The sequence below is a fragment of the Lissotriton helveticus genome, chromosome 7, assembly GCF_964261635.1.
Source record: "Lissotriton helveticus chromosome 7, aLisHel1.1, whole genome shotgun sequence".
Taxonomy (NCBI): domain Eukaryota; kingdom Metazoa; phylum Chordata; class Amphibia; order Caudata; family Salamandridae; genus Lissotriton; species Lissotriton helveticus.
This window is the reverse complement of record NC_136068.1, coordinates 402,552,445-402,573,773: the sequence shown is the minus strand read 5'-3', so window position 1 is coordinate 402,573,773 and position 21,329 is coordinate 402,552,445. Positions and strand designations below refer to the sequence as shown.

The 21,329-nt window shown below is 43.0% G+C and overlaps 1 protein-coding gene across 7 annotated transcripts in view; it reads left to right on the top strand.

Annotated features, from left to right (window-relative positions):
* Positions 1–21,329, top strand: part of LOC144768531 (uncharacterized) — a 326,174-nt gene that overhangs the window by 193,479 nt on the left and 111,366 nt on the right. For all 7 annotated transcript variants that reach the window (XM_078652280.1, XM_078652281.1, XM_078652283.1 and 4 more), the window contains one exon: positions 15,939–16,134. In XM_078652280.1, coding sequence (XP_078508406.1) covers positions 15,939–16,134 — 196 coding nt within the window. The remainder of the gene's footprint in view (positions 1–15,938; positions 16,135–21,329) is intronic.

Here is a 21,329-nt window from a genome sequence, read left to right as displayed (position 1 = left end):
CTGTTGAAACTGGTGAAACACTATTACACAAAATTCACGAACCGATTATTTTAGTTTATTTAATCTTTATCCAATTAAGATCTTTTGGTGGCACTCGACCCTTCAGAAAAGTAATCACTGCTTCATTTTTCTCCATAACAGAGGATAGTGCATTAGTGCAAGAATCTCACTGTCTCCTCACTTGGGCCCTGCTCAACAACTTTACATTCAGACCACAATTCAATTGGCTTTGCAGTGTCAAAGAATATTTTGAAATTAATCCACAACACCTTTGAAATCTCAACAAATACATCAACTTTTGTGTACCACATACATGCTTGTCTCTCAATTTTGGAAATGTGTTCCCAAATGTTGCAAGTTAACCTTCATTCCATGGTACATGAATATGCACTTCTCCCACTATTTCTTTCAATGGATAAGCTGAAGCTTCTCCCTCATCCTGGTTATTTTTTTCCTCAACTAGATTTACTGGTTTCTTTATATTTTCGTGTTTCCTTGCTAGGTCTGGTAGTTTCTTTTTCTTCCCATGTTTCCATGCCCACTTGTTTCCTAATTTCTAAAACCCTTCCATTTACAAATGTATGTCACCAATTCTGTAATGTATAATCGCATTCCTGAAGAATACATTGCCTCAATTGCTTAATCATCCACCTGTAACCTGAAACGTTTCTGAAATGGAAAACTTCCATAAACATCAATTTCATATTTTTGGGCCGAATCAGTCAGTCTGTCACGTTTAGTTATTGCACATAATTTAATTTTCTTACTCAGGGAATTTAATTATTTTTCCTGATATTGGTTCAAATTCTCAAGATCTAAACATTCTCTGAGAATTTCTTCAAATTCAATTTTTAACTTTGAAACATTTGGTGGTCTCTCTTTTTTGGGTTCTGGGTGAATTTGTTCCACCATGCTCTTTGTTTTTTTTTAACCCCTGCTGCTTCCTCAAACCATAGTCGAAAATTCCCATCTTCAAATAAGTTTGTTTCTCCTTTCGCTATCGGTGGTGTTGACAATTCCTCCTCCATCTTTCAATGCTTGAACTATATGGGGCAGTTTCCGTTCTATAATCTCTGAATACTGAGATGCCGAGATAAACCTTGATTTAATTACTCCTTCTACAGTTCTTTGAGCTTCTTGAATTGGGACCATATTAATTAGGACAGTCCCAGTTTGTCAATTGCACTGTTTGTGCAGCTACGGTTTGTAGTATTTGTACCGAATCAGTCACGGTTTGCACAGTAACACCTGAAGGTATAACGTCGGTATCGAGTCAACAGGTGCCACAGACGCAGACACAACGCTGAGGATTGAGCTACGGCCGCAACGTTCATCGATGAAAACTCACCGAAACTCGCCTGTAGGCTTCCAGCCATTGGGATCTATTTTCCGGGAGTAGCCAGGAGCAGCCGAGAGCAGCCCACGAGGTCCGCGGGGGTCGTGGAGGCTGTGGGCCGCCATCACCACCACTGCTGTTGTTGCCTTCACAGACCAGAACCCTAAACTGCCGGGTTGCAGAGGGTCACGGAGGCTGTGGGCCGTGGGCCGCCATCCCCACCGCTGCTGTTGCCTTCACAGCCCAGATCCCTGAAACTGCCGGTTTGCAGAGTGGCGCTACATCAAGTGCGTTTGGCGGTTGGAAGTGGCGTGCAGTGGTCAAGGAGATCTCATAAACTCATTTATCACCAAATCATAAAGCATCAAATAAAACTCCCTGGAAATTGACTTTAATTTTCATAAGTGGATTTGAGAGGGATTAAGGAAAGAGCGGTTTGGTGGTGCGCAGAGCTGCAACCTGTAAGCTGAGCCAAATCGAAGGAGGAAGGGGAGTAACTGCAGCCATGTGAGGACTGAGGAGCGAGGGGCAGAGGCCCGTGGAAAACTGTGGGGTTCGGCTGTGGTCGCATCAGCCGGGTCTGCAGTTAACAGGTACAGTGCGGCCGCTGCAAGATTAAAAGACTTGTGTAGATTCACACAGCACAAATAAATTGTATCATAGCTGGCATTTGCAACTTTCAGACCAACTTTGACTGCCATTGGTACTAATTGAGTCTAACCCCCAACCCCCACAATCGTTATGCCGTGAGCATAGGAGCAACTCCCTTTGAGAGTGTGCCCGGGGGGGAGGGGTTTGCTTAGGACTTTCAGATCCCAGCCTCACTGGCGCATGTATTTAAAGGAAGTTCATTTCCATTAGAAGATCTTTTGAGTGCACAGTCCATATAAGAGGTTTGGTGAGGCCCGGTGTGTGACATTCAAGTGGGGTGAGCCCCATTAACCAAGAAACATGAGATCTGGAAATATTTGACTGACATCACTGAACAAATCAAAGAGGAGTGTCTCAATAAAAGTTTCAAACTCTATCTCAAACAAAAGGAGAAAGAGGGAGAAATTAACATCGCAAAAGGAGAGGCTAGTACCAGCTCCCACTCCGGAATGAGCATTCTTCAAATTCGGGGAAAAAAACGGCAAGCATCGATTTCATTTCTTAGAAGACCCAATGGCTGCAATTTATGCTCTAGATGGAGGTTTAGGTCTGCCAAGCCCAATTATTCCTAACAAATCAAGTGAAACAAGTCCTCAGGTATTGGGATGCACACAATTAGAGGCTGAATCAACTCAATTAGATCAACTAGGGGAAAGCCCCATACTCAAAAGGAAAACAGGCCAAGAAACAAGCCAAGTAACAAGTACAAGGGAGGTTGGTAGAGAAGAGGAGCCTACAGAAAAGGGTTGGTTAAAAAAACCCAGCGCAGGTGCATCTACCTAAGGATTTGCTTGATCAAAACAAAGAAGAAATATGTGGAAAATATCTTAGTAAAAAAAGGAGCCCCAGGTAAGATAGGAGTACAAGGTAACGTCCAAATGGATGAATGGATTAGTTCCTTTTCTGTATCCAATGATGCAGAACTCATCCAAGCTCTGGAAATAAACACTCAAAATAAAGAGGACACTCTCACCGAAAATAAAGAGGATGCTCACTTTCAAGACCAAGGAGGGATTCCTATCTTCACATCGGCAAGACAGGGTGGTGGGGGGGGGCAGCCTCTACCCCAATCAAAAGTACAGTTTGTATGGAGCAGCAGGAGGGTAACAACATTACCCAAAATGGCCATCTTTTGGAAAGCCAAAAGGCTTTGTCCCATCCAATCACAATTTCATCAGTCAGTGGGTTCGAATCAACCACAGGGATGTCTGTGCAATCAATGCATTCAGCCCCATGGAGCGAAACTATGTTAAGAACCCTACAGCAAGCTATCGACGTTTTAAATTTTCAATCGGACAAATTAGAGGTTCAGTTCGATTTAATGAAACTAATCGCAGCACACATTGCTGGTGTAAACTCAAAATTGTACACTATAACAGTACATATTACAAAAGATTACAAAAGTAGTGATCCAGGCAGCGGACGTTTGTCAAACTTAAATTGTGGATGTGGTCACATAATCGATAAATTGGCATCTCTTCCAGAAATGCTAACAAATGTTGTGTTAAACCTGCACAAAATATGGAACGCCTAGCCACGAAAGAATCACAAAAAAAGGCAGCACAGGGCCGGAAAGGAACTTATGTAACCTCTAACTTGATGGTACTACAAAACACAATGAACTTATGGATAAAAATGGAATAGGAAATGTTTGTATGTCCAAAAAAACCATCTGAGAGCTTAATAGCCCAGTGTAGAGCATAGGGTGTGCCCAGGTACCTCTGCTCAAATGCCAGCAAACATGGGACTCTTTAGGTTGTATATATTAGCCTGTCTTCTAGCATATCCAGAGTTTAACCCTCACAACATAAGATAGTAAAAGAACCAATTTCGGGGGCTTTGCAAATCCCCCTGCCAGGCCAAAAGAACGCAGTGAACGGTCTGCGGCTCTCCAGATGTGTTTAGGCTCAGCGGAGCTCTTTAATCTTCAGTAAGTTTGTCTTTGTTTGCATTTTTCAGAAAAAAAACATCATGCCAATTTAAAAGTTTGACCTGTAGTTCGGGACATGTAGCCAGCAATCCTATGAAGTGCCCACTACATTGCACTCATTCAGCCTGCCACTGAAGTAAGTACCAAACCTGACATATTCATACTGCACGTCACAGGACTACATACACAACTTTATAACCACTAGCATGCCATTTTTATGTTGAGCATCCGTGCGCATGCGCTGTCTGCAGGACCTGCTGTAATCACACCACAAGAGTGAAATTACAGCTGCTACTTGCCATTGCCTGACAACTCCATCACTGCTCCTTATTGGCTGGTGCTCCCGATATCACTTCTGTTTTCAAAGCAGGAGCACCATCGAAATACAGTTTTGTTACACCGTAGGTTATTTAGGGTCTTTTTTAGGTCTCGCCTAGCTATTGCGTAAGCGATGCTATGCGAGATATTAAGTAGGAGGCTTCTGAAAGTGCTCCCACAGGCTGCAGGCGGATCGGGTACAGTGCATGTGCGCCAGGCGCGCGCACCATTTGTCAGCCTGCGTGATCTCTTTCGCGGCCGATTTGATGTTCTCAGTGAGCCGCACGGCCACTGAGAACATCAAAGCGGCTGCGAAAGTGATCACAAACAAAAAACAAGCATTGGTGTCTCAACACATCTGTTTCCAGTCGTTTACTCACATTTCAGAGCCCAACGGTTTCTGGGAACTTTAGTCCGCGGAGGTTGCTTCCATTAGCACTGTTGGTGTTGCAGACACACAAGAGCATTCCTACATCCATGTGCCATAGAGTACAGTTGATTTATTTAAATTCGATACATTGTAACTCTTGTTTTGTCGTTATAAAGCTGCACTTTCAAAAAGAGAAAAAAACAGCTTAAAACAAACAAATGCAAATCACTCACAGGGTTTTACGCCACACCTAGCATGTTCCCACTTTCCTGCTTTACACTACCAATTATAAAAATTCAACACTATTTACCCAGCTATTAATCGTACTATAAAAAAATTGAACCTACAGGGAGTGCTCCAAAGGAAAATTATATTTTGCTTTAATTCTATACAACACTATCTTTTTAGTCGAGTTAACTTTAATCAATGTCTTTATAATAACGGCAGTTACCTAAACGTATTCCCTTCTCCGTCACAGCATTAAAATATAATACCATTTCATGCAATATATCTTTATTCCAATGACAAACAGTGCACCATAATTTACTGCGCAATAAACAATACAGAGTTGCACTTTTTTAAATATCAACCATTTATGCCTTGCACGCTAGTTTCTTCGCTTCATCTACCAACCCCATACCCACTGAACACATATACGGCGCACAGTGTAAAAACCCATAAGAAAGGGCCTTCACATGGACAATCCTGCATTTAAGTCTTACGCGCACAAACAAGCCCTTAATTTCTCACCTTGCTTCTTGTTTTCCAGACGCTTACTCACATTTCACAGCACAATGGTTAACTACTCTCCTGATACTGCTGCTGTATTTAATACTCTATTCACACTGCTGTCCTGCTAACCATTATGTCACTAAAGACTATTGTCACTGCTCTGTTGATGTCACTGCTCTACATACTTCTGCTGCTATCACAATTCTCATAATACTCTTTCACTCCTCACCCACTCTACTATACTGGCAGTGCTCCAATAATGACACTGCTCAAACTGTTCTCCTGCTCTGCTGTCATAGTTCTAATGCTACTCCTATCACTACTATCCTGATGTCACTGCTCTCGCCACACTCCTATCAATACTCTCCTGCTCATGCAGTCTTTGCTCTCCTCACTCTGCTGTTACTGCTATCCTCGTGACTATGCTAAGACTATTGTCACTGCTCTCATGCTTACAACTGTCACTGCCCTTCTGCTCACACTGCTGTCAATGCTCTCCGGCTGATGTCACTTCTCTAACTTTGCTGTCACTGCTCTCCTAATGCCACTGCTCTCCTACTGCTACTTTCACTGTTTTCCTGCTACTGCTTTCACTACTCTACTTCTGCTACTTAGTGTGTCACTCAGGCTGACAATTGGTGCGGGCGCCCAACGGAGTCCAATTACGTTCACTGTCTGACATGTTTATGCAGCCTTTTAAGTCTTGACCTGCACTGTAATGCCTTCTGCTGTGCTCTTGAAGCCTCGGGTGTGGGCAGGCCTGCCCACAATGCCAGCTGTTGTTCTCTTGCTTCCACGCAAAGCGAGTTTGTATTGACTGTGAAGCCAGTTGTGTGTGTGGTTGTGTGTGGGTATGCACTGCACATACCTCTCAGACTGCACCTCATGTTAATAAAAAAAACTGATACACCACACACACCCTAAAAAAATAAAACCAATAAGCAGTGATTTTGAAATAACTTTATTGACCTTGCATTGATTAACACACTACTCGCAATACATCAAAGACATACATAGGCACTGCATACACCGCTCACACTACATCTGACCTGTGTCTACAGTACACAAACTTCTCCCACTCACTCGCAATGACAGACTTACTAATTCACTCTCACTGACACTCTCACTAACAGACTTTTTCACTCTATCACTAACTGTCTCTCTCACTAACTGACTGACTCACTCTCACTGACTAATTCACTCTCACTAATTCACTCTCTCACTAATTCACTCTCTCACTAATTCACTCTCACTAATTCACTCTCTCACTAATTCACTCTCTCACTAATTCACTCTCTCACTAATTCACTCTCTCACTAATTCACTCTCTCACTAATTCACTCTCTCACTAATTCACTCTCTCACTAATTCACTCTCACTAATTCACTCTCTCACTAATTCACTCTCTCACTAATTCACTCTCTCACTAATTCACTCTCTCACTGACTCTCTCACTGACTCTCTCACTGACTCTCTCACTGACTCTCTCACTGACTCTCTCACTGACTCTCTCACTGACTCTCTCACTGACTCTCTCACTGACTCTCTCACTGACTCGCTCACTGACTCGCTCACTGACTCGCTCACTGACTCGCTCGCTCACTGACTCTCTCGCTCACTGACTCTCTCGCTCACTGACTCTCTCACTAACTGACTCTCTCACTAACTGACTCTCTCGCTCACTAACTGACTCTCTCGCTCACTAACTGACTCTCTCGCTCACTAACTGACTCTCTCGCTCACGAACTGACTCTCCCGCTCACTAACTGACTCTCTCGCTCACTAACTGACTCTCTCGCTCACTAACTGACTCTCTCGCTCACTAACTGAATGACTCTTCTTAAAACACTGACTAACTCTCGCAAAAACACTGACTCACTCTCACTAATTTACTATCCCACTAACTCACTCTCTTTCACTCAGGAAATAACGAACTCGCTCTGTCTCATTCACTCTCACTGACTAACACTCACCCTCACTGAGTAACTCTCACTGACTCACTGACGCTCACTCACTGACTCTCACTCACTGACTCTCACTCACTGACTCTCCCACTCAGAGTCTCTCACTGACAAACTCGCTCACTCTTATTGACTCTCACTCTCTCACTAACAGAATCTCTCACAGACTAACTGATTCTCTCACTCTAACTGACTAACTCTCTCACTAACTGACTCTCACAAATCACTCACTGTTGTAAAAATGTGCCTTCACAAAGAATCAACTCAATTACTGTTGAACACACACACACAACCCCCCACACACAACCACACACACAACCACACACACACAACCACAAACAACCACGAACAGCGGGTCAGAAGTAAACATGGCGTAAGATGGCAAGTACAGAGGAGCTGGATTTTAGACTTCTACAGATTAATGAAGTAGAGGGTATAGAAGTTATGGGGTGCTCCCTATATTCCTTAAGCGGGAACCTACTTACTGGATTGCTATGCTATAGGCCTCCGAGGGGCGCCACAGACTATCAGAATTTTTTTGATATTATTACTAATCCTACGTTGGCTCACTCTAGAATGATTATTCTTGGAGATTTCAATCTCTGGGAAGATGGGAAGGCTAATAGCCATTTACGAGATTTGAGACACACTTGTACAAATCTGGATCTTACTCAGATGGTGGAAAGCTCGACACATGAAGGGGGGCGTGTCCTTGATCTGTTATTTTCTAATCGGGCCCAACGAGGGTATTCAACATAGTGCCTCAGAGTTGGTCGGACCATTATTTAGTCCTTTTTAGCATCAGGATGGTGCACTCGAGGGACAGTGAAGGTCCGCAAAGGTCCTATAGGATAGGTAGGGAATGGGCAAAACTGGATCAGACCAGAACCTCAGTATTTGATCCAGAGGCCACATATTTTGATCCCATGTTAACCACAGAAGAGAACTACAAAGTCTACACCAACTATGTATCTGCTATCTTAACCAGGCAATTCCCATGAAGAAGATAAAAAATAGGAGGCAGGCCAAGGCGCCCTGGTTTAATGAGGAGCTGAAACAGCTTTGCTTGCTCCGCAAGAAGGCGGAGCAGAAATGGAGAAAGGGGTATGGGGAGGAAGATAAAATTGAATGAACTAAGACGGAGACAACTGCACTATAAAGAGAGCATCTTTAAGGCCAAGGCAGATTTCTATGCCAGTTCAATTGCTCATGCATCAAACAGGACAAAAGCGCTGTTTAAAATCACGAAGGCAGCACTGTCCACCCCTAAATGTATGGACAATAAAGTGGCAGCATCTCAAAAACTTTGCAACAAAATCGCTATATATTTCCAGGACAAGATCGCTAAGATCGTGGATATTCTCTGTTAACAACAAGGCTGAACAACTTAATCCTGGACAGTTGGGAGCTGAAGATCAACAACAACTGGTATCTTTGAACAACTTCCAAACTCTCACTAAAGTTGCATTTGACAGTCTGGTGGAGAGGGTTTCCTCAGGTTCCCCGTATGATCGCTTCCCCTCCAGAATATGGAAGTCATCTGGTCGAGACACTCTTCTTTGGCTGAGGCAGATATGTAATCAGTCCCTGGAGGAAGGAGTGGTCCCGGAGGATTGAAAATTGGCAGTGGTGACTCCACTGATCGAAAAGCCTTCCCTGGACCCGTCAGTACCGGCAAATTTCAGGCCTATTTCTCTCCTACCCTACCCAGTCAAAATCCTAGAAAAAACAGTTAGTAGGATACTGTCGCGTTTTTGGTAGGAGAACTCCCTGCTTGACAAAGATCAGTTTGGCTTCCGCCCAAGTCATGGGACGGAGACGGCCCTGGTCACAATGTTGGATAACCTGCAGATGCGTGCCGACAACGGGAATGCCACTGTGCTAGTGCTTCTCGATATGTCGGCCGCATTCGACACGGTGAACCATCTCATCCTACTGGAAAGATTAAAGAAGCTAGGAGTGAAAGGTTGGGCACTGCAATGGCTACAATGTTACCTAGCAGGACGACATCAGGTGGTAACACTAGCTCCATTCACTTCTAGTAAATCACCAGTCATCCATGGGGTGCCGCAGGATTCAGCGATCAGTCCCATTTTATTCAATATTAATATGCAGCCCCTGCTCCCCATTATAAAAGTCAGCCAAAGTCTGCCTAGTCAACTATGCGGATGATACGCAATTGGCATTCTCTTTGGAAGGTGATAATGCAGTATCTCTGGACCTGTCCCAGCAATGCATGCGGCAGACAACCGACTGGCTTAGAAGGAATTCCCTACAATTCAACGCTGGAAAGACCGAGGTGCTATACTGCTCTTCTGGTAGGCTACCTAGACCATTTCCTTCTGAATTTAGGCTTACCCCGGAGGAGGAACCACTGATCCCGGCTAGTAAGGTACCTAATCTGGGGGTGCTGATTGACAATGATCTCCAGATGGAATCCCAGGCAAGTAAGACCGCCAGTGTCTGTTTTGCCTTAATACGCATGCTGTGTAAAATACTCCCTCTACTACCTAAAGAGGCGCAATCATTGGTAGTAAGCAGTACAGTAGGTAGCAGGCTGGATCACTGAAATTCCCTGTATCTGGGGGCCCCATTATACATTCTGCAGGGGCTCCAAAGAATCCAGTCTGCAGTAGCTAAATTGGCCCTTGGCAGACAACGAGGCTCCTCTACAACATCGGCTCTGAGAGAGCTGCATTGGCTGCCTGTGATGGAACGAGTTCATTTTAAATCCCTCTGCCTGGGTTTTAAAGCGGTACATGAGCTAAGCCCTGTTCCTATGCAGGAAAGGTTCTCTTGGTATCGACCTACAAGGCAGCTCCGCTCTTCTAGTGCTGGTCTAATCATGGTTCCTAGATTCAAACGGTCTAGGGTAGGAGGAAGGGCATTCAGTGTGGCTGGCGCTCGGCTGTGGAATGTACTTCCCCAGAGCCTTAGACAAATCAGCTCCCTGCTAGAGTTTCGCAGGAACCTGAAAACATGGCTTTCCCTAAGGCTTAGCTCCGTGTCCCTTCTCCTTGCTCTCTTTTGTGACCTATTCTATCTTGGTTCTGTTTATTAGTCTAAAGCGCCAGGATACCCGTGGGGTGACCGTACGCGCTATATAAGTTTTAAAATCAATCAATCAAGTAGACTCATGATTATCTAAGCCGGACCAGTATGACTTAAAATGTAGTTACTTGCACTTTAACTGAATGTATCATCTGTCCATGTAAGGCTTTAGTAGTTAAAAAAATATTTTTACAATTAAACTTTCACTTTTTGCAACTATGTTCGTGGTTTGTTTTAGTAAGTTAAGTACAGTGAGAACATTAGGGGGAACAGGTAGTACAATAGTAAGCACTGGTTTCTAAAGAAGTGGCAAGCATTTTTTCATATTTCCAGACCATAGGTTTAGAGAGTGAGTACAGTGTGTCCCCGAGCTTTGTGGATTTTGTTTTTTCTCTGCAACCTTGACAGCAGAAATTCCTTGTGAGTACACTACCCCTCTACTCTTCTACCACTCTTCTACAGCTCAACTCTTCTACCACCCTTCCACGCCTCTACCACCCCTCTAACACACTATTACACCATCGTCTACCCCTCTTCTACCCCTCTTCTGACCCTCTTCTACTTTTATACTCTTATCCCACCCCTCTACCGCCCTACTAACCCTCTACTACACCCTTCTACCCCTCTACCCCTCTTCTACCCTTCAACACCTCTTCTACCTGCCCCTCTACAGCTTTTCTACACCAAATTAACCCTTTTCTACATCGCTACCCCTCCTCTACCCCTCTACTACCTTTCTACCCTGCTACCCCTCTACAGTCCACTATACCCCTCTTCTAACAATTTTCTACACCTATACTACCCCTCACCACCTCTTCAACCACTATAACCCTCTTCAACACCTCTATCCCTCTTCTATCATTCTTCTACCCCTATACTACCCTTCTACTAATCTACCACTCTTCTACAGCTCAACTCTTCTACCACCATTCCACACCTCTACCACCCCTCTAACACTCTATTACACCTCTTCTACCCCTCTTCTACCCCTCCAACTCCTCTACCCCCTCCACTTAATCTCTCCGTACCTAACAAAACCAAACAATTGCTATGCAACAGGTCGCGCATTTACGCACATTTAATCAATTGACATTATCAATACCAATGCCTTTTATTTGTTTTAAAAACAATCATAAATAAAAACAATTCATTTGCAACACCAATAGCTCAAACTTAGTAATTGCGAGACCTATTGCATTGCAAATGCTTGTCTTCTTTGTTTAATTTTCGCTGCCGTTCACACCTGCTTGTTATTATCAGCTGTTCCTTTTCAGAGGTAAGTACCGAATAATGAAGCCTGTCCATAATAATTTTAAAAAATAAGACATATTGGCTTCATTTTCATGCGTCGCTTTTGTGCTCTTTTAATCTGCTTGAGAGACTAGGACGCTATACTGGAGCTCGCATGCAGAGTAGGTCTTTGAAAGGTTGATGGCATCTCTACGGGGCCTGGTCATTTCATTTGCCCGTAGTTGGATTAAGTCGCTTAGGTAGGGAGACTTTCATTGCAAGTCTAGATCGAAATAACTGAAGTCCTTTGTTTCTATTTTTAGTTTGTCATATGACCGCTGGCATTTTGGCTGTTTGTGTCCAGCGCTTTTGCCCTCACATAATACACCACAGCATGGTTACAGCTTCCATCACACCTGTAACCTCAGCAGGGTCCCTGGGCAGAAGGTGCGGCAACCACAGAGTGCACAGTTGTAACAGCCACTGGTAATTAATGTGGCCCGATAAGTCCTCTTTGTAATGTTCCCCTACGGGGGTAGAACTACTATATTCAATGCCAGGATGTCCAGCCAAACTGCTAGAACCCAATCCCTGAACCGGAGCACTTACAGCATTAACTGCTTTTAGGCTTGTTGGGGTCTCCTCATGGTGGTTCAACTTGATTTCTGCGGCGCTTCAGGCAGACATGGGACCGACAGCAAATCCTACTAATTGCCCCCTGAAAAACAAACTATCGTTAACAAAGCCAGTAAGTCTGGCTTTATTTTTAGAACCTACGGAGAGATAATCAGAGATACGCAGATTGTGCCTCCCTATGTAAATAACGTTTGTGTCCTTTTTTCATTTCTTCTTAGGCAGCCTTGTGGTGCCTTTCAGGAGGTTACAGAATGACATAAAACAAAGCCTGTGTGAATACTTAGGTTTGTGCGTGTTGGCACAAGAAGGCCATAGCTGATGGTTTCGCCAATGCTTGTTATGTTTTAGAATACCTCTGAACCATTCATACATGGTTTCATCTCTCTTCCCCTAAAACCACCTGCTGCAGAGTAGGCCAAACATTTCATCATACTAAAATCAAAACCCTTGGCCTCTGCCATCTTTTATGTTGTTTTCGGCGTTTCATTTTACGGTCGGTTATTGACGTTAAGTATTTTGGCACTACACTGTGGAAACTTTGTATTTCTGACTCTCTCTTTTTTGGTGCATTTTACCTAGTAACTTATTCTCTCTAAACTGTGTTACACACATTTGTCTAAAAGTGACTATAAAGGTTTGCAGCAGCCCCTTGCCAGACTATATTCATTTAAAATGGACCTAGCAGTTAGTGCGACTTGTCTTCATCTCTGTACCGTTTTGCACAAGCTTCATGCAGTAGCGAGTGACTAAGGGTGAAGGATTGTATCCAAGCAGAATGCATTGTGTGGTTTGAAAAATGAGAAGAGAGTAAGTTTAAAGCAAAGTGTCTGACCATAATTGGTTCCTAAAAAAAACAGAAAATTACTTGCAACTGTGAGTACTAATTTTGTCATTAGTCTTCGTTTGGAGGCAGTGGATAGATGCATGAGGTTGTTCTGACTAAGGCTTTACTTATTCATCAATCATTTATTAAAGTTTTTTAACGAAAAATGTCAGTTTGAAGAGAGATCGACTATAGTTATTAGTAGGATAAAACTCAAATGAATTTTTAACTCATTTTTCCTTTGCCTTTTCATATGTTTTAAAACCTGCAAACGGTGCATAAACCCACACTTTATAATTGTAGTCCTTGCTTGCGAGATGCAAAGTAAAGCTTCTCGTATGAAACGACAAAGTGCATGTTTACGCACCGATTCCAGGTTTTCCAAACACATAAATAAAAGGCATTTTCATTTACAATGCCGATAGCTCAAACTCTAACAAATGTGATACCTATTGCATTGCAAATGCTTGTTACTGATTGTGAACGCTCAGAACAGATTAGTTTGTCCCATTTCTAAGAAACCAGAAGGAGTGTGGCAAATTGTTGACTGTGAGAAGAATTCGATGAGGTGTACTGAGCTGGGGCCACGAGGCCAGTTTAAATCTCAAAGCAGTCAGCCAGGGTTTGTTTTGCTACTGTACACACAGAGGCGGGGCAGATTGTGGTGACGGTCAAGCAGGCGTCCATGATAAAACCTGTCATTCTGTTGCATTTTGTTTGCTGCGTTTTCAATGGCGCGAGCAGCCCATGGGCACTAGAGCGCTTCAACAGAAAACCGGCATACTGCCAATGTCCTCTTTCGGACTGAATAACCCAATGAGCCTAGGCCACGATTGGAAACTTGTTCCCCATGTGCCAGAGCCGACAGATCTAGTCTATAGACCACACCCCTTTCTCCTCTGGTATTAGGTTTCACTAGGGTTCGAAGCCTTGCTTCTCATATGTCACGCGCATAGGGCGCTGAAACTTTAGAAGCACTGTAAATTCCCTCAAGACATTGGTCATGCAGTTTCAAATGCACAGGTTCCCCTCCTGCTATCCTCTCTCATTCCTGTCCACTCCCATGCTTCCATCTCCTCTCAGATACTAATCACTTCCCACCTCTCCTTAACTCACTTCGGTGCTGCAAAAACATATTTACTCCATGAGCCCACAAATGAGAGTGTAGTCCGGAAGGGAGGCGAAACGAGGAGCAGTCAGTGGGAGTCCACCTCAGGATTGGATGGAGACAGAAAATAGGCACAGAAGAATGAATTAAATTAGCCCCCATTATCGAATCCTATAGCTGAAAATGTGTCCCACATGTTCAAGCTGCAGCAGTTTTCAACATATGCAGACACGCTGTACAGGTATGCAAGGTTTAAGAGAAGGCATGACATGTTAATGGTAATATCAGGGAAGTCAACAGTCAAAACTGGCCCACAACACCATTTAACGGATACAAAAACAGCCACAAAAAAAAACACACGCTGGCCTCTCTGACACTGCCCAACTGCGCTGTAGGCCAGGATGACCTAGTCTTCTATGGTCTGCCTATTAACTACCAGTCCATATGCAATATGTTTACCAAGTGTTCCCCTCCCAAAAGTCACAGGATAAATGTGATTGTAAAGATCTTGGGTTACTTCATAGTTCAGAGTCTGTATTTTGAAGATACCAAGGGGATTAAGGTATATAATGTTTATCCAAAAAGACTCCAGGTAAAATTTTTGTAAGATAGTGCGGGTGGTTAATGCATGTGCTAGAGATCACTATGTAATCTCTGGTGACTGGTTTAAATTATCATAAAATATCTTGAAACTTGAGCATGAGCCTTGTATGTACCCAACGTGTCACAGGCTTAAATTCTATGTAAGGTCGGCTTGTGGATTAAATGCACTTGTTACAGAGATCCTTGAGTAGCGTGTAGCTTTAAGTTTAAATACTAGTCAAATAGTTTACTGGATTATGCACTCACTGTAAACAGCTGTGTGTCAAATTCCGCGAATACATTTGAATTCTTGCAGGTATGACCTTATTCTTCATTCTTCTAATGTAAATTAAACGGGTGTCTCAGAGGGTAGTAATAACCATACAGACAGGCTTAACTTTTGTCTGCATCTGCCTGCCTTATCGACACACCAATCACCTTGATGAGGCTTTAATGTTTATTTTTCTTAATGTTGTAATATTTTGTTTTCTGAATATCTGTGTGCCGCATCTAATTACATTGTTGCCCAAGTATAGGGAAAAATATATAGTAGTGTGGTGACTGAAATGCTGGCTCAGTGAGCTGATGGTTGGACATCAGGGAGAACATTTCAACAGTTCTAAAGTCATAGTTGTCCTGGTGTGTTTCTGTAATACTTACATGGGTTTTGTATTCTGCCTTACAATGGGACCATGGACACACTTCGAATAGAGAGGTGTTTTTATTAAAAGACCACCAGAGGCTCCATAATATGCAAAGTAGTATCCGCCTGTGTCACGTGTTACAGGCTTAAATTATGTGCCCTAATGATGTCCTAACCACAATTGATTTATTAACCATTTTGCTTTCTCGAATTTGTTTGAAAATGCACCAATTGGACACTTTAAAAAAAAAAAAAAAAAATGTTCCCGGTGGGAGAGCCTCCCCCCTGAACCCTCTTTATGAAGGTCAGGCTCGCTCACTATGCTTGCTCCCCACAGGGCACTCATCCCAAACTTTTATGGCCGCCACTTTGAAATGTCACCAGCCGCCACTGCCATGGACTAGGGTGTACCACAGTAGCTTTGTGCCAAACCCTTTCCTGCTGATTGAAATCTAGATTTTTCTGAATAGGAGTATGATGTCCTAAGACATTTTTGCTCTCTTCTCTCTCTGAGTTCTTCGCTTGCCTAACTAATCCCTTTTTTTAATGTGTCTATTCATTTCTCAGATGGTCATGGCTGGTGTCTGATTCATGGAATGGAACTGCGTCTTCCACCCACCAGCTGGGTTTCACTGGCTCTTCGTGGTGGACGTATATGTGTTCCTCACGGTAAACAGATGTCTCCTTTGCTCCTGGTACCTTCCTCCACTGCTGTGCCCCCACACCTGGACGACAACTATATCTGTCAGGAGTGCGCCACAAGGTGAGTTCAGGGTTACTCTTATCTTTTGGAAGAGCTCGGTCATGCTGGGACACGGACCCAATGGGGTTTTTGGAATGAGGGGACAGTCCTCAGCCTGTGCTTTGTTTTTTGTTTTTAATCAGGCATTTAGTTGGGAGACACAAGGGAATTCCCACTTGTATGGCACATTCTACAAATTGATTTACCTCCTGCATCTGTTTTTTTAAATTTATATATAGGAGATCTCATTACTATGATTCACCTTATTCGAAATCTGCACTGAATCCCCCTCTAAGTATATGTTCCATCCATAAAAAAGTCCCCAAACCACTTACACCTCAGGTAGGCACCATGATAAGTTATCCAAAAGCGTGTTGATAGTAGTTCATAATAGGATCGTGATAGGCTTCCGAGCTAAAGTCAAGATCTAATGTGAGGGTCTTATGTACTAGGGGAAAATATGATCAAGCTTCCTATTTGACATGTATGTTAGCTAAACAAAAAATGGTGCAGTTAGAAGCGTAATATTAATGGGAGAGTTGATGCTGGAGGCCTTGTTGATCACATAAAAAATCTTTTTTTTGATGACTTGGTGATAAGTAGAAACTATTTGTCTGATCCAGTAAAATGAACATCTCTGGGTAAAAAACCCTAAAGGCTATTGGACTGTGTAAGATGTGTTTGAAAGACAGAAAATCAAAATTCAAAAACGGTAGATAAGTATTTTATATTCAAGATTTCACTTGCCATTGCTATAAAATGCTTACTTCCTGTTTGTATGAGAACTATGATGCGTCCCTAAGAAAATGGAAGACCATGCATTGGCAATGCAAATAGATCTGGTTTTAAAACAATATTCTATAGTTGTGTGAAGCATTACAAGCAAATGGCTTGGGGATGGATATGTATTCGTGTGGAAGCAAAGAACTGTTAAATAATATTGGTGTAGGTTAAAAGGTCAGGTGACGGATGCACTGTCAAGCTAGGCCTAAACATCTATGTAGGTTAATGACGGCCCTTCCTCTTCTGTGCTGCTGCCAGAGAAAACACCAGAAATTATCTTCTCTAAGCCACTTTTTAATTGCAATATGTCATCTGCATTCCCTGGACAGTTCTAGCTCAGGAACCCAGGTAAATAAAATGACTAAATAACAATGGGGTAACCAAATAGGCTGTAGGACCTGGGTACAGTGCGATACGGAAAAGAGGCTAATTTAGATGGACTGGTATAGAGTCAGGAGAGGCAAATTTAATTACTATAACTTCAGTTTATCCACCCTTTTCTGGATGAATAAAATGATCACAGCTATGTGGGGGGCAAGAAGTTTTTTTTTTTTTTTGCGGAGCCACACAACTTCTGCCCAATCAAAATATATTCTCCTGGCTCCCAACATGTGGGCGTGGCCAAAGCCCTCTTTAGCGATACTCACATAATTGTCTCGCGACAGTTATGCTGTCATGCTAGACCATTAAAATGGACAAATGTAATTATATGGAATGGTTGCATAGCAAGAGTCTCAATGTTTCCAAATCAGTGACATGAGAGACCGCCAGGGTTTAACATTTTGGGTGGCAGAGACTTGGCCACCCCATGCAGTTATTAGATTAGTAATAGCGGTTGTTCAGTCAGTACAATCACCACGTGCAGTAGTGATTATATGAAACACAAGTTTGGTATTGGACCTATTGGTCTTACGTGTGGCAATCTCAAATATAGTTAGACGTAAGACTACCTCTAGTGATTGAGGAAATATTAAAATGTGTTTCTTCCATGGAGAACTTAAATCTTGTGACAACATACCAGTAACCTTCAGTGCTCAGATTAACCTTCTTCTTAAAGAAAGAAATGCTTGCCTTTCCATAGGCTCCATCTTGTTTCCCAGGAATTATCACAAAAAGGGGTACCACCTTTGGCAAGTCTGTGCAACTACCCAGGCTCCCTTGGGATAGTTACTATAAGCTAGCGGGGTTGGAAGGAAAGTGCATAAGGACCGTAGAAAGGAAGCTGAATCTGAGAAATGAAAGATAAGTAGTTGACAGGGCACAGCAATATATTTTTTTTATTGTTCCACTATATTCACTGCGTGAGGGGGACCAAGGAGGAGACGTGGAATATAGCAAGGTACAGGAGCTAAGATTTATCCCACCAGAGAGCCACCTTCGATTGTCTTTCATAGAGTTTCTACCCATCGAGATCTTGAGGCAATTATTGACCTAAACCCTAATGTACCTCCATTGTTCCACTGCACTGGACGGAGACCATTTAGAGAAAACCGATGTAAAAAGCTTGTATGGCATTCTTATGAGTTAATGTTAATGTTACCGGATTTCTAATTTAATTTAAAGTTAATTCATCAACATGCGAGAGAGACCCGATTCTACATGAAAATCACCCACTTCACCAGTGTCCACGCACTTAACATCACCTTAATCAAGATACAAAAATGGATGTTGGAAAAATGAAAATCCACCTTAAAAAGAGTGAATTCATGATACTTAACGGACACTCCTGAAATGTTAACACACTGGAAAAGAACCCGGATCTGATGGTTTTGGTACCAAATTGAATCAAGAAGTCCAAAAATGATGCCAACCTTTGGAAATCTCTTACTGACTGCTGTACAATATCCGCTTAAGCAGCTCTGTTCTCTTTGAAATGTCTAATCTACTTCTTCACACAGTCGGATGTATGGTCCATTATCTAAGCTATTGTCTTTTCTCTAAATAATTACGGAAAGTATCACTCACAGGAGCCAGGAAAACTTCTATGGCACCTCTTGCAAGCTCCCCTTCAATCTGCAGTATTCCTAACTACGTGCACCAATGGATATGCTCGCCTCTCACCCATTTTGAGAGACCGCTACTGGTAACCGATGGAAGCAGGGATCAAGTTCATACTCCTCTTTTTGACTTTAAAAGCTCTGAATCTTCAACAACACTCATTACTTTGCTCTTACTTCAGGTGAGACAAAATATTTGAAGAGGAAAAAACCCCATTATCTTCAAATGATGAATTTCAACTGCTATCAAGCTGCACACATTCTTTTCCACCAGTGCGTATATTTTACTATGGCAGGCGCTCCAAGGCGTGATCAGCTGAGAAGCTGTGTTGAAACGTTCTGGAGAAAAAAACACGTTTTTCAAACCGCCTTTAAATGTCTAAACTGTCCTTTTTCTTAGTCTCCATAGATTAATTGATTTATCCTTGTCCTTACTAATCGTATATCACTCCCCTGCCTGCTTCTCTTTTCATCCTTTTTACCTCCTCCCTAAAATCACTTAATTATACAAGTGTCTTAACTGAATAAATGTTACTCTTGGAGAGTTAAATGCATGTCTGAGACCTGCCTCAGGATAAAATAGTTCTCTTAAGGTTATCTTGTGAAGTATTTGACTTTGCCGCTACGCTTTCAAGGACTCTATTGTTGTAGACATTGTTGGGGGTGAGGTGAACCAGATGGACCACGCGTCCCAGGAGCCCCGGAGACCCGGCATTACCGCCAACTGCGCTGTGTCCGCCCACACACGCCCTCAGGACTTTCTAGCCACTACTTAACTTCTCACGGCACCCGCTGTGCGGGTGCCGCTTCACTTTCAAGGACTCTATTGTTGCGGACATTGTTGGGGGTGAGGTGAACCAGATGGACCACGAGCCCCGGAGACCCGGCATTACTGCCAACTGCGCTGTGCCCGCCCACACACGCCCTCAGGACCTTCTAGCCGCTACTTAACTTCTCGCAGAACGTGCGCGGGAACGTGCTGGGAGAAGCCCGGGACAAGGGCGGGACCGTCTGCGGCCATCAGAGGCCAGATGAGACCAGGCCGGGCCACCCCTCTTGGCACTTCGCACTGATATAGCCTTACTGGGTATGCTTAATTATGTCTCATTTATATCTTGTTAATCGTACCAATTTATTCCCGAAACGTGCTAGTATATCATATTAAGGCACGGACCTATTAGGGGGAAAGGTTATCGTTTTATATATTCTTCTCTTTGTCTACTTTGGCATTGTGGGTATTATGATCCGTAATTGGGAATAGGGCATTGAAAGAAAAGGGGAAATGGTGTGTGTATCTCTCTGTTCCCTTGTCTTCCGATTAGTTGTATAGCTATAGTGATTAAGGGTTAAATCCCGCTATTGCAGATCTAAAAAGACGTTTCTGAACAGTAGTGGTGTTGAATTTAGCCACTAACTATGAGCAAACGAAAATGCACAGCGAGAACACTAGATAACTTTATCCTAAGGGCTGAATCACTTATAGCCCACGAAATTGGATTGGTTGAAAGAAGATTATCTCTCGATCCTTCCAAATTACCGACGTACAAGGGAACTGGACCACTAATATTACCAGATCCCCCTCAAATGCCTACGTCCGAGTGCGTTGCATCCCGTTCTCTTACCTTAAGTAGCCCTGTGGCAAATACGGCCCCCAGTCCCAATGACATTCATAATGTGGATGTATTAACATCGCCGCCAATAACAACAAGACTTGGAGGTTCAAGGAAGGGTGTCCTAACGAAGGAAAGATTAAAGGCTGCATCAAGGGGGAAACGGAATGTTAAAAATAATGGGATGCTAGGCGGCCGGGGACTTCAAACAAGGGGGTCACCAAATTGGTTGAATATACGGAGGCCCCAACTAGATCCTTTGGTACTCAAACCGAGATCCAAAACTTTCCTTACACTAATAGAGTAGATGGTACCATTGAGACATTAGAGCAAATTGTTGCAGACATTTTCAAGACCACCCTAGACTCCGTTCAAGTGCAAATAAAGGACTCCCTGGGTATTAGAACGAAGGATATAGATGATAAAATTGCACAAATAAATCAGGCTATAGCGAAATTAGACATACTTGAAAATGGGGCCAACATTATTGATGAAGGGGCTAAAATACTTACTGAATATAGAAATAATTATCTTAAAACTAGAGAAGTGAGTGATGATGACCACATTCAAACACAACCAAGAGCAGCTCTTACTAACAACAGTATCATGAAAGAAAGAGCTGTACCAGTTCGGAATAAGGAGACCCTAAGAAAGAACACTCACCAAGGAGATAGAAGAACGGATTCTGCTGTGAGGGGAACCGACCTCCCTAATAATGGCGCTATAGGAGGGCCAGTGCCAAGTTTAAGTGGAACTGATCTAATCCCTAACCATGATAATTTAAAGCTACCTCCAGCCACATGCCCGTATGTCTTAATTCTAACTG